General features: G+C 34.9%; 1 protein-coding gene across 4 annotated transcripts; it reads right to left on the reverse strand.

The window, feature by feature from the left end:
* Positions 1-112: 112 nt before the first annotated feature.
* Positions 113-14,337, reverse strand: LOC120276872 (ubiquitin carboxyl-terminal hydrolase 13-like). 4 transcript variants are annotated; one of them, XM_039283606.1, is made up of 32 exons: positions 14,214-14,337; positions 13,824-13,887; positions 13,508-13,655; positions 13,255-13,412; positions 12,596-12,861; positions 12,290-12,508; positions 12,093-12,201; positions 11,886-12,001; positions 10,620-10,718; positions 9,082-9,191; positions 8,245-8,319; positions 7,833-7,911; positions 7,602-7,748; positions 7,442-7,522; positions 7,220-7,339; positions 5,604-5,726; positions 4,709-4,786; positions 4,477-4,565; positions 4,276-4,387; positions 3,802-3,870; positions 3,624-3,728; positions 3,438-3,493; positions 3,118-3,295; positions 2,918-3,019; positions 2,764-2,835; positions 2,501-2,566; positions 2,147-2,212; positions 1,892-1,978; positions 1,383-1,499; positions 1,078-1,152; positions 915-1,001; positions 113-770 (listed from the first exon to the last, which is right to left on the reverse strand). In XM_039283606.1, the coding sequence occupies exons 1-32, from the start codon at positions 14,241-14,243 to the stop codon at positions 729-731; spliced, it is 3,345 nt and encodes a 1,114-aa protein (XP_039139540.1). In that variant the 5' UTR covers positions 14,244-14,337; the 3' UTR covers positions 113-728. The 4 variants fall into 4 exon arrangements, with proteins under 4 accessions (XP_039139540.1, XP_039139538.1, XP_039139541.1 ...); XM_039283604.1 differs by having other exon boundaries at positions 13,818-13,887; XM_039283607.1 differs by having other exon boundaries at positions 13,824-13,884; positions 14,214-14,330.
* Positions 14,338-14,346: the final 9 nt, after the last annotated feature.

Genomic DNA, 14,346 nt, shown 5'->3' on the forward strand with positions numbered 1-14,346 from the left:
GGTCAAGGCTGAGAATTAGCTTGATCAAATTTTGAAATACATTGGAAAATTAAACCAATCACAAACTACAACGCAATCAAATCATATCAAACAAATAACTTAAAATACTAGATGCTCAAAAACCATGATTCTATTATTTCAAATATGATTTTGAAATAGACAAGCAGTTCATCACTTAATAAATCATGAGAGAAAAGACAACTGTGCCACTAGAACATCCTGCGGATATGTTTCTTTACAAGAGCATAACAAACTTCAAACTAGTGATGACCAATTGCCACAGTGTACATCCTCCTTCCCCAAATACCAGAAAAAGAAACCTAAATGAGAATAGTACCTCCCATAACCAAAAACAAAAGGGCGGGCCGGACACAAACTATACCCTGTATACATCCCTTACCCAAAATTCTTATGTAGTATGTACTAAGATTACATGGGAAGTGAAGAAAACCAACTCTCTCACTCGGAAATCAGCTTGAGATGTAAAAGAAAGGTTCCTGAAAGGATCGCGTCACGTTCAGCACAATGAAACATATACAGATATCCTCCTAATTGTCACTGCAACCAATTTACAAGAAGGCAAAAACAGTATCAGTGACCTCTGCCAACCCACACCGAAGCATCTTTTTTCATACCAAATCTCTGATTAGAAACATTCAATTTTGTACATGTCTGGAGGTGAGATAGCACTTGGTTCAGGTCAAGCAGTGAGAAAGTTTGGCTAATCCTTAGTTGTAGATTCTCACAGGCTTTTCGAATGTGTGACGGTTCTGCAAAGGTGAGTTTTAGTTATATAATATAGCTAATCTAGGCCGGTATACTGTAAAAAGCAGAAGTTTACAATTAAAGACCAAATATTAACCAAAAACTGATAACTTCAAATTGGCAATATAACACAAGGAAAGCACTCGTACCTGATTTACTGTGTATGACCTTTTAGGAGCAGTGTCGGAGTGCTCCAAGCCAAGATATTGTTCCCAGGCTCCATAAACATCTCTTCTCTGTGATTTGATTATACCATCAAATAAAATAAGTCAGAGAACACAATAGTATAAATGGAAATAAATATTTGAGTACCTGGAATCGACCCGACACAATGTCAGTGTCCTGAAGGTACTCGGGACGGCCCAGTGATAGAAATGCAAATTTCCACTGATCAAAATATTGCATAGATCAGATATAAGATTAAACTTTGATTCATCAGTTCAACACACAGTTGTTAAGATACAAAATGAAGCATAATAGTTCCATGGACACAGACAACTCCCACCCATGGAGCCAGTTATGTTTTTTGTTAATCAAAATAGAAAGAAGGTAACAGATTATCAAGAGAAATAATAAAATAAAAATAACAACCGCAAGGGAATGATAAAAAGCAGTACCTTAGAGAACTCCTCATCTGGAACCTGAAGTTTCCTCTGGATACGGACTTTCACCTCAGCCAAAGTTTCACCTTCACGGATGGGCAGGAAAAAAGGCTCCCCAAAGTTCTGAACTTGCTGTCAAAATAAAAAAGCTGCTCATTCAGGCAGGTTCCATTGTGTTTTGCACATTACTCAGGGTAAATAAAACAAAAAAGTCAAGCAAGAGAGAAAAGCATGATGTGCAAGTTGATAATCCCAAACCATTTTTATTGAAAACAATCAATAATAAATTAAAATGTCACATCACATGCAACAGAAATTGAAAGAATACACATGCTCAACACACTTTCTAGAAAATTACAATACAAATGCTAGGGGATAGAGATAATGTGCACACTCATTTGTGAGCCATACATACATACATATATATATATATATATATGCAAAGCCAGAGAGATATATATACATATATGCTCCAAACAAGTGGAATATAGGAAAAACTCTGAGATGGCAAATAATATACTTACTGCCTGGTTTGGACCAGCATCTTTTGTAAAATGATAGACATGAATCAATCGATCTTGAGGACCAAGATTCTTTTCTTCCTCAGGAATCTATATGGATTCAATAAGAGAGAAAAAAATTGGATCACATCAATAATAATTAACTTTCCATTTTGGTGCCAGTGTTAACAAGACATCATAAAATTCTTGTCATCCTAGAAAGGAATTTCTTAACAAGAAAATTTGTTTATTGACAAGCAGACTGTAAGGCATGCTTACCTCCTCTGCACGTAGTGTCCAGTATTGGTCATTAATGTTTTCTATTTTTTCACTAGGTATGAAGATCTGCCATGGGGAAAAAACAAAAGAGAGCAATTTAAGAATTAATCCGAAGAAAAAAATCCAGGCATTTGTGGCCTCAATTAGAGCTTCCCACTTCCACAAGCTAGACATAACAAAAGAACATAGAATACACCAGCTAGTTCAAATAAAATTCTCATTCCTATTTTCAGATTCTAGCCATGAATGACTTCTTCAGTACTCAGTAATCTGCATATAATGTCCTAGTCATCACTAAGAAAATCCAATTCCTAATCAGGTAGTATATCTTGTGATAGAAAGTGAAAATAGTACCTTATATATCTTGTGATAGAAAACCTCGAGCAAGCGAATTTCAGCATCAGGACGAGACAATTCAACCTATTTTGAGCAACAAGAATTAAGCAATTAGAACACCTGAGACCATTTTGAAATGAATTACACATGCTGAGAATAGCAATGGCATTTGAAATTATAAATAAATAAATAAATAAAAGATAAAGATATAGTTGAAAAAACAGCATTTTCACAATTTTTGTGAACCAACAGATAGCAACAAATTGTTTCAGTGGAGTCACCTTTGTTTTAAGATCATTTATCACATCACCCACAGTGCTGTTTTTTGGTAATCGAATAGTGTGAATTACCACCTGAAAATAAGTGCAGATTTTACAAGATTTAATACTATGAAAATGATCAAGTGTTAAAAATAGGCAAGGCCAGCAAGCACACCTCATCTTTTGTGGCATGATGAAATGCTACTTTGAGAGTCTTCAACCTCTGCAGTTCTGGAAGTGGAATATCCAAAATTTCATAATACAATATGTCTGAAGTCTGCAGCAACGGCATCAAATTTCAATAGTTATTACCCAAAAAAAATCAAAAAGGAAATTCATATTACTGATTGTTAAATAAAACAAATATGAAATAACCTGGTTGTAATGGACCAGCATATCAGAAAGATGTTCCACACCACGATATTTTATAGGTTGAGGTTTAGGCTGCTGCGAATAGCAGTTGTGAGATGTAAGCCGGATTTTTGATGGATCATCCAGCCCAAGGCGCTGAGCAACTTTTTCCACGACATCATCATAAGTATAAAGCTTTGAGCTTTAAGAAGAGAAAAGACAAGCGTCAATGTATCAATATAAAAAAATAATAATAAATAGATAAATAAATAAATAATTCAATCCATGAATCAAGCAATCACTGAAATCCTTAAACAGTAATAATAAGTTTTTAAATGCCTTACAGTTCTAAGCAAAAATCATCCTCCTTCGGTTTTTCTAACAATCGAAAATGAACAACCTGTAACAGCAAATGACGGAGTCATCAGGTGTATACATGAATTCAGTGCACAAGAAAAAATTTGGAAAAGAAAATATACTATTGGGAACAAACAATATATACACAAAAATAAAGGCACAAAAAGATATACCTGTCTATTATGAACATACTCCAAGAAAGAAGGAACATCAGGATACCGATACTTGCCATCATTCTCTAGTGATTTTTGATAGCAAATAATGTCACCATCCTCAAGCTGCAAAAAACAAAAATCAGCAATAGCTACTAAAAAAGGCACATAGAAGTGAAGATAGCCATATTAAAAGGACCTGACTGGATCGAAATGTAAGCTTCGTGTCAATATGTTCACACATAACTGTTGGCTCAAACTTTATTTCCTGGAGAAATAACCAAAAAGATTGGTACATATAGTTAAACAATATCAAATAAGGTAAAAAAAAATTTCTTACACAAAACAAGATAGGACTAGTTAATACAAAAGGAGAAGGATGGAGAATAACTTTCAAGCTTCTCAACTAGCACTAAATAATCGCAAAAGTTGTCTAAAGTACTACAAAACTGTACATCAATTCTAATTAAATTAAAGGTCTACAATTCCAATACTAAGGGAAACATCTTATCAATCCTTCTACCAAAAAGAACAAGAAGAAGACAAACAACAACAAAAATAACAACAGCAACAACAACAATAATAATAAGAACAGGAAGAACAAGAACAAGAATAAAATAAAGAACAAAAAACAAACAAAAACAACAAAGAAATCTATTAACAGATAGCAAACCTCATAGAGTTCAATTTCCTCATTTGGAGGGAACCCAGCCATTTCATTTAATTTTCGCTCAAAAATCTCAGTCGGCTTTCCTAATGCTTTCACAAAGAGTCTTCCCACAAATCTAGGCTCACCAATTACAAAGTCATGGTAAGAATTCAATAAGCCAAAGGAACTAGCCGCAATGACAAAAGGAAAATAATTCAAAAGTACCTGAGCTCTTCTTTTTCAGGATCGTAAAACTTGAAGAAAATCAATATATCTTCCTTCGTCTTATCAGGTGGAGGGATAGGGGCTAAATTCTGTATTCTCAACAAGGAAGAAGACAAGATGATTTGCATTATTCAACTAGACATATGAGCATAAGCCTCTACGAAGAAAACCCAAAAGTCTATTTAAGTGGACATTGACCAAATATGCAACATATTACAATAAATTACCATACCGGTCCAAGTTCTACTTCAAGAAATAACTTTAGCTCTGCATTGTGTGCCTTGTTTGAGACCTCTCTCAACTGTCCAACCTGCATTGCCAGAAAGTGCAAACAATTAGTATAGAATACCTGCCATCTAGTCAACAGGTAGATCTCTACAAAGACTACAATCTTCCTCTATTTCTGCCTTACTCAGGCATATACTATTTCACATGCAATTTTTATTAGAATTCCTTAAAATACCATTGCTAATATATCCAGCCCAACACAGCCCATAACTTTCCACAGCACTCCTAACTAACAATGACTTAAAATACATTTTATTAATTTATTTTTTTAGAAAGAACCAAAAGTTGGATCCTAGTTTACTAACATTTCCAATTTTGAACACTAAATAAAAAAAATCGCTCCCCTTCATTTATGCTTAAAATAATGTTTAAAAAAAATCATCAAAAAAAAAAAAAAGAAAGGTAAAGCTCCTCATGGGTACGTACAAGAGTGGGACAAAATCTCAAAAGCAAAATCAAGCGGCAAAACTAAATAAATTGCAAAAAATCTCATGGGACATTTGAACATAAATATGGTGTCTTGTCAGACCTGACTATAGTGGTAAGAAGACTACAAGGATCATGAGCAGGGAATGAAAAATTGGTATAGGAAAATAAAACTGAAACATTGAAGACTATTGATGATGACGACTTCCCAGCCAATACAGATCTAAGGCATCACAAGATGTCACAACGCCAGCAGGAATTCCTATCATGTAGTAACTGTTGTTTGTTCATAGCAAATTAAACATAATCAATGAAGGCAGATTCACGAAATGACAAGCATAAAAACTATGCTAATTACAAGTCATATCACCCATCTTATGATGACAAAACCATGTAAACAAGAAACTACGTACAGATTGGCATTCTTCTTGAGGACTCAAAGGCCTATTGGGACGGTATGTGTGATTTTGCCGCTTTGCCCATAGCCAAAATCGCTGGCATTGCACTGGAACTCCAAATTCTTTGGCTACTTCCTCCTGGTAGATGCATTATTAGTTTAAAAAAAGGGGGTAAATTCAACACAAAAACATGGTTATGCCACAATGAAAAAGAGGCCACAATGTTTCAATAGCATAATAGTATTGAAGGTCAATAGACTCAAGCGCTGGTTAAATGAAAGGTGCAAAAGAAGTTAACAGTGTGCTTCCCAACTATTCAAAGTAAACTCATATCGAGGCCATAATCCAATCATATGGCATCCTGTCTAGGGTCATAAATATGGCAGGACAACATACAAGAAATGGTTAAGCGCTGCAGCACAGTCAGGCAATTGAATATGCAACCAAGTGAATGACAAGATATGCTTAAGTGCACAGTCAGGCAGTTGAACGCATGACAATTCATTAACTTCTCTCGTTTCCACATTCCTAATTTATTAGATGTTTACAGTATTACTTTTTTATTTTATAGATGTTTCTAATTTATTAGGTATTCATGGCTTGAGTTACTTTTTTCTTATATGACCCACACATATTTTAGCCTTGTAATTTCCATTAATAGAATTTAACAAACATTTGCTTGAAATAAAATGTCCTTAAAAGAAAAGGGCAAATTATACGATTGCCCATGTTGATTTCACTTTTTGCAGGAGGATGAAGCAAGACGAACAGAACCGGCTTTTGTTACAGAACACAACTCAGATAAACATCGCAGTTGATTTTGATAAATACAAAACCAAAGGATTATGACAAATATTCACATCATAAATCTCTACCCTTGGTAGTTTATGCCAGTACTCATCTTATCTCTAATTTTAATTAAGGATAGCAAATATTTGCAACTTACCAGTTAATAAACATGATAACCACATCACCTCAATAATCAATTGCAAAGAAATAAAAAAGAAAACTCATGCTCAAAGAGGCTTTATGCCTCGATATAACTTCTACTAATAAAAGTCAGAATTTTTCTTGAACCTCAAAGCCATTCAGCTTTAGCATAAAAACAAAGGTTGTAAGAGTTGAGGTACAAAAACCGCTTTCTAAAGTATGATTTAGTGAATTGAAACAGTACTATGCCAAATAACTCTCTTGAATACAAAAAATTTTTTTGCACAAATATTAAACAAAGCTAACTCTCACAACAGGAAATATCAATTTCTTAAATATGACTTGAGGCCACAAAACAATACTGTTTCACCTCTTATAACAAAAACAATGATGATATTGATAAGAAGGCTATCAGTAACAATTACCAATAATGGAAATAGTTCATCACCTTGTTAGGGCACCAGATGATTCTAAATAAGAGAAATAAAGCACATAATAGGTTCTCATATCAACACCAAGAAAAATGATCAAAGAATATTCAACTAAGCCAAAAAAACAAATGCCAAGGGGCATAATTAGCTTGAATACCAACCATAAATAAAATAAAAGTTCCAATGAGAACTCTAAAAGGGATTATTACAAAAATCTCAGGAAACAAAATGAATAAATATTTAAACACCCAACAGTAATAAATACATTACCTTAAAAATGTTGAAGGGTAACTGCTTCTGTATGCGAAAACTGCGGACTTTATCATGGTCCACCAGATCAAAATAAATATCCTTTCCGATCTGTTGTGTCAAATCCTCATTTCTAGCAACCTGGATGCATAGCAAAAGGCACAAACAGTGCACGAAAGGGAGTTAAGAAGCCACTCAAAGCAAGATAGAAAATTTATTTGAGTAAAATAATGCATGAGAGACCTTTATGATGGTATAAAGATGTGCCTCCGCTTTCTCCTTCTTCTTATGCTCTTTCTCTTCTTGCTCTCTCTTTAACCGTATCTGACAAATGACATAAAGCTTCAAGTTTGAGCTTGCCCAGGTATACAACCATAAAACAACTAAAGAGATGGTGACTTACCCTAAGGTGTTCAGCAATATCTTTCTCATCCACATTACATATTACTTTCTCCTTGTCACTCTCACGAATATATACCAGCATATATGCATTTGAGTATTTTGTGAACTTGAATGGGGTGTTATTGAAGCCAGGATTTGTTTGAGGTAACTGTTGCACATAAGCAGGCAAACACAATGAAAGGAATCAGGAAAAGAAAATAAATATTTGAATAAAAATTTCCTGCTGGCATACTTCTTCTTCACCACCATACTGCTCCTCCAAGGCCCTCTTCAGGTCTTCTTTTGTTACTCTCTCATCATCAAATTTATACCTGGGTCCAGTATTATACAGGTTGGATTAACAAAAAAAGAAAATATTTGAAGATGAAACAAATACCTATGTTGTTTTACAAAACTTAATCAGATTAAATATAAGCACAAGTGAAATGTCGCAAGTTGGATATTTCTGGGTTCTCAGTCACCACTACTAACAATTAAAAAATACTATAATATATTGATCTCTCAGCAAACTTAAAATGCAGAGAAAATATTCAACCATGTGATAGAGTAAGGCATCTTATTCTCAAGACTTAAGTGCACCAAACAATAAACTAAACAAAAATATATAAGAAACAAGAGATACCACAGCTGCACTTCCTACTTACCACTGATCAGAAAGTGTAGGGCGGATGAAAGCATAATAATGTCCACCATGCACTCCACCACTATGAACAAGAACACTGCCAAAAAGATGCATTATGTTACAAAGAATTCAATTATGAACAGAAATAGCATCATGAACATAACCCAACTCAATAATTCCACACAAACTAACTAAAACGAAATTTCATTGATAACAACAACCAAGTGATCATTAGACTTAGAAAGAGATCCAAAGTTTTGAGTCTTTTGACTATTAACTCAAATCAATCAGTTAAATGTAATTAGTGGCCTTAGATAATTTCTCACTTAGATACAAGACCTTCAAAGCGAAATTATCAAATGACAAACTGTTGTGACTTCAGATCATACACAACAAACTTAACAACAGGAAGAAAATAGGGGAAAAACAAAGAAGACAAAGAAAAAACTCACCAATCAAAAAACAAAAGTTATATAAAAAAAAGTACAAAAACAACAAATTTTTGCGGCATGTCCTCTATTGAAAGTTTTTATTTAAAATTAATAACATTTCAAACAGCATGATTAACCATGATAACCTTACACTTATCAATTATCACAATATGAAAGCTTCTCTTAGAAGCTTCTTTGCCAAAGATAACAGATTAGATGCAAAAAATGCTTCAATAACTAGATGAATATTGATTAGAACTTGACAATTGATTATGAGAATATCAAGATACTAAATCATTACAATTTTCATACTTATGACAAAACAACTCTCCTTGATATCTAGCACTTTATTAGATGAAAAGAAAGTCATATATAGCATGTGCCCATCACCTGCATACACTTGTAACAAATAAGATTTATAGTCATACCTATGAAGAGTGTAAAGGTTGCGGACACTCTTGTCTGCATCAGGAGATAGATATTTTCCATTCTCCCTGTCAAGGTCGAGCTGTAGTGGGAACTCATAATGATCATTTATCTGCATAAACGAGGATGGTTGTTAGCTCACAAACAAACAAACAGCAACAGCAACAACAAAAATCACCAGGTAATAATACAGGTCAAACTAAAGCCATTCTTGGATGAAAAGGAGAAGATAACTTGCAGGACAGTTAGACTGAGGCAAGTAATCACCCAAAAAAAAGGCTGGAAAAAGAAGCTAGTTTCAATGCTTGGACAGTTATAGGAAAATGAAAACCTTTTTTTTTTTAACCAAAGGTAAACGTGGCTACAACAACGAATGCGGCACTACCTCTAGAGAAAGGAAATCAGAATCACAGAGAGATATGTATACAAATATATAAAATAGATTATTAGATATATCATATACAATACAAGGAGAATGTGACAGAGAAACAGCAGTGGGTAGATCATCAGACATAACAATGCAGACAGAAACAGCCACCAGTGAGGAAGCGAACCCAGGTGAGAGGAAAGATGGGAGGACATTGGCAGTTCAGGATAGGGTTGCTCTAACAAGAAATCAGGTTTCCAAACAGTAACCTGTTTTGGGTTTAAATTTCCTAATAGTGTTATGTCTTCATCATTTTGTTCAAACTTCCGGAGAGGATGAGGTGAAAAAAATATCAACTGAATCTGTCTAAAAATTAAGATTTTAGAATATAAATGTATCTTAGTGTCTGACTACCTTATTCAGTGAAGAATGTGTCCCCACACATCATCTAGGAGGTATTGTATTTGGGTACTATTGCCTCAAATACAAATTCAAATTCCAAAATTCGTATTTCAACTTGCCCCAGCTTAGTACAACTATAAACAAACACATCAAAGCTCATAATAACTTGGGATAATTTTTTTTCAAGGAATACAAATTCAAATTCCAAACCACTTATTCCACCTTGCTCAGACTCCATACGATACAACCACAACCAGGCACAAATCATGCTCTTCTTTTTTCTGTTGACATCTTGATTAGTAAAATGATTTATCAAAATGTATAGCACTGGCCATGGTTGAGAAAATTTTTGGTGACAAATTAGTTTTTAAAGATAATATATATTTTTTCCTTTCTTAAAGTTCTGGTAATCTTTAGATTCATGTCTAAAAACCAGCAAATTTACGACAGGATTTTACCAGGTGCATGAAAACTCCTCATAATCCTTATTATTTATAAGCAATTACTTCCCATTATGAACATAAGCAGCCTGGTCATTTCGCTCAACTGAATAGGACATTCTCCCAATTTGATGAATACCATGCTCAAACTGTGTGTACTTTGATTGTTTTAACATTATTGCCATCAGAACAGATTAATGATATCAAACTTGATTTTTTGTTATCAACAACCATCTTCTGTTCAAGTATTAATAATTTGTTCAAGATGAAAGAAGTCCAAATAGTATATGCTCAAGATGCGCAAAGGTTAAGGCTTAATAATAATACCAACCTTCACCATTGTATCCCGCATGAAATCATATTCAAAACGCTTCAACTGAAGCTGTAGTACTGGAGGGAAATCAATGAACAAGACGCCTTTCTTAGCATCCTGAGATGATGAGTTGCCAATTATTCATTAGCCGACTTCCACAAATAGATGGATGGAAGAAGGAAAAAATGCGATGTGATGCACAAAAAATAAAATAAAATAAATAAAACATGAAATAACTATAACTGGCGAAAACATATACATTTCAGAAAAAAGCAACAGATAAACAAGAAACTGTGCGAATGTAGACAAATTAACTTCCTTGAAAAGCCTCTTTCTTCTCTCTTCATCATCACCAGACAAGAATTGAAACTATACAGTAAAAATGCTAACTTTACCATAAAAGACAAGCTATTAAGATTATAGTTACATCTACCAATAGCAAAGAGAAAAAGATATCTAGGAACATGCAGATGTGCACAAGCATACACAACAATGTACTTTACAAAATCCAGCAAACTTGAGAGGGTTTAAGAACGAAGGGCTGTACGCTAAATCCTTTATGATGTGATCTCTATATACTAGAGATAGAAGACAATGATTGAGCAAACATTAGAATATTCATGATTATTATTCAAAAGGGCACCTTGTCAATAATGCTGAGACTACAAATGAAGATAAGCAATAAGCAGTTGTTATAGCAGAGCCATGAAAAACAAAAAAATGGAGGTTGGCAAATTTTGATTTTTCTTGCTGGTCAATGCTACAAAAAGATTGCAAATAATATTAACAATATCATGTAGTGAAATTAAAAGATATAATAGTGAGGTAAATAAAAAATAATTTCATAAGCTACTAATTTATAAATGGATGGTTTTGGATTTATAGTTGCAGTATCTTACTATATGGTGGAAGTAACAAATGACCAAAAGTTTAAAGTTTCAGCTGCAGAGGCAAATACAAGAGGGAAAACATGAATCCAGAAGTAACAAACAGAGAAGTAAGGAAGAATTGGACAACCAACCAAATAAATCACTATGAAATAACCCTCTGAGTCAGTCTATCAGTTTATCATTTGAGAAGTTATAAGCAATAGATATCTTTAATCCACTACTCTAAAATCTGGTGGTTTCCAAACTATACCAAAGAGGCAGTTTCCAACCAAATCAGCTCCAAAAGGCAAAATTACAGCATAAATTTGGCACATGGCAACTCCGAAAACAATTATTCAAACTTTAACGGATTATGTTCCACGAGCATTCATAACAAGGATCACTAGTTCATTACCTGCAGACCATATTGTTCAGCATGATACTTGTTATCTCCTTCAAGCTGCTCAACTTCAACGTATTTATCAAAAGAAGCATAAACATCCCGACAACCTTTCACATCTAGTTGAAGGTCTACAGAGAAGTAGTAAAATTTTTAGTGAAAATAACATCAAATCATGGATTTCAAGATAGGAAGAACATGAACTATTGTGACGGCACACACCATAAAATGACTCCTTCCTATTGGATTTATAGTCAACATTAATGCAATTAATGTAATTCATATGATGGCCTTCAAATAATTGCTGTATTGTTCCTTCCACAACGGTTCCCTGTGACAAAGAACATATGATTGAGCAACTAGATAGGTAGCATGAACCAAATATCAAAACAAAAAATGCCTGTAGAATATTGCCAAACCTTCATCTTATCCTCCAGCTTCTCACAAAGAACTCGATTCAGTTCTTGCACATCATGTTGCATAAAAGAATCATATGTATCCCATCCAAAAGATTTGGTCAGCTCTTTTGTGGCCACACTGTTCTCACTATACTGAAGCTTATAGAATAGGCTCTGCAGAGCCAAGGGAATACTGCCAGATGGCATATCATTCTCTGTTGTAGGCATATGATACACAGCCTGGAAAAATAACTTGCAACTATTTTATGATCAAACATATTAATCAAGTTGAAAAAGAAATGGATGGATAACACCCCTGTTCATTACCTTTCTAAAATAAGGAATGTGGTACAAAGTCTGAAGAAGGGAATTCATGTAACAAGTAGCTCCTTGATTCTTAAGACCAACATAGCCAGTCTCTTTTTTTGAATCATAACTCCAATAGTCAACCACCCTGCGAACAGCAACCTCAGCTTCAACTACGCAGGTATCATTCACAAGATATCCTCTTGTTGGGTCATAGAGTTCACTTAGAGGCATAAATGATGTGAAGCCCCAATCACTTTCTCGTGCATTAAACTGATGTTGTGTTTCTGTCAAGGGAACAGGCAGGTCAATGATAGCTCAATGGCAAAATGCATGTATGAGAGCCACGTGCATAAAGTGCCAAACAGAACAATACACCAATGGATGGGGAAAAATTCTTCCTAATCTAACAAGCAAATCAACACCGAACAATGTTCAGAGCACTTTTAGAGGACATACAGCAGTTATAGTGATTACCTCATCTGCAACACACAGCAAATCTCAAGTCGCCAACACAACAAAGATATGGCAATCAATCTAATAAAGGGATTGGTTAACAAAATAGAGGAAGTTTGTGCAGAAGTCATTCATTAACAAAATATTTACAGAAAAGATAACAGTTTGCCAAGACAATCAAACAAAATCTTGAAGAAAGACATATGCATACAACTAAGAAATACCTTTTCTTATACTAAATTTATGATGAACTTGATTGATCACGGCCAAACTAAATTGTGCATATCTACTCCAACCATATGGCAAGCTTGCAGAATCAGCAACATCCAGATACATTGACAAATGGTCAACATTGTTTCCTTTTGGGAATATCAACACCCTCCTGGATTACATAGTACAGCAATAATGTAAAGAGCCCACTTTCCCAAAGCCTTGACAATAAATTATCAGACAAAGAATTGAGGAGGAATCGCAAACCACTTAAATCCTCCAACCACAAAAATGTCGGAATAGTGTTTCTTCACATTCAGTCGTGAGAAATTCTCAATCGTCCATGTGAATCGAGAAGTTGAGGGGTCCTCCACCTGCTGGTTCTCTACCGTAACTGCAGCCTCAGCTGGTGCCACTAGGACCAAATAAATAATTGACCAAATGAGAAAAACATAGCCCGAATCATGAGTTTCATTGAAATTAAACCAGAACAAAAGAGAGAACATTCTTGCTCTCCCACCAAAGCCACCAACATCAATCCATCAAAAACCTAATCAACCGTAAAATCCAGACTTACTGTTACCTTCCATAGGCTGCGGCGCCTCGTTGAACTCTGAGTGCGGAACCAACATCTCATCATCCTCCTGCTGAAAAACCAAACATAAATCCAATCAAACCTCAGATCCATCAACAAAACCCCCACAAAAACCAACCCAAATCACAAACGATCCCAAGTCCAAAGAAATGAAATTCACAATCAAACACCATTCCACAACCAACCCCAAAACCCTAACAAAACAAAGACCACACCAAATCGCAGCACAAAACAATCAAAACAAACAGATGAAAATACACCCAAGCAAGAATCCAACCCCCTCCCCACTCTCAGAAATCACCCAAAACCTCCACAAAGAAATCCACAAAACCAAAGAAAAACACTCCGATAGATTGGATCAGGGATCGAATTACGCACATCAAGAGGAGCCGGAGCCATGATAGTCATCGATTAACGGCGAAGTCGGCGGCGGAGATCGGCAAGAGGCTTGGGAGCAGCGCCCAGGGTTCGCCCGGCGGAGCAGAGCAAAGGAGAAAGAAGGGGAAAAGAC

Source organism: Dioscorea cayenensis, chromosome 15 (genome assembly GCF_009730915.1).
Source record: "Dioscorea cayenensis subsp. rotundata cultivar TDr96_F1 chromosome 15, TDr96_F1_v2_PseudoChromosome.rev07_lg8_w22 25.fasta, whole genome shotgun sequence".
NCBI lineage: Eukaryota > Viridiplantae > Streptophyta > Magnoliopsida > Dioscoreales > Dioscoreaceae > Dioscorea > Dioscorea cayenensis.

Bases quoted from the DNA above. Each gene is read 5' to 3' on its own strand.
- LOC120276872 (XM_039283604.1), bottom strand. From the start codon at position 14,243: ATGACTATCATGGCTCCGGCTCCTCTTGAT. The intron at 4,388-4,476 runs GTACTTTTGAAT...TGGTGAGCCTAG, and splicing joins CCTGAAAAAGAAGAGCTCAG to ATTTGTGGGAAGACTCTTTG. The intron at 1,153-1,382 runs GTACTGCTTTTT...TATTTTGATCAG, and splicing joins CAGATGAGGAGTTCTCTAAG to TGGAAATTTGCATTTCTATC.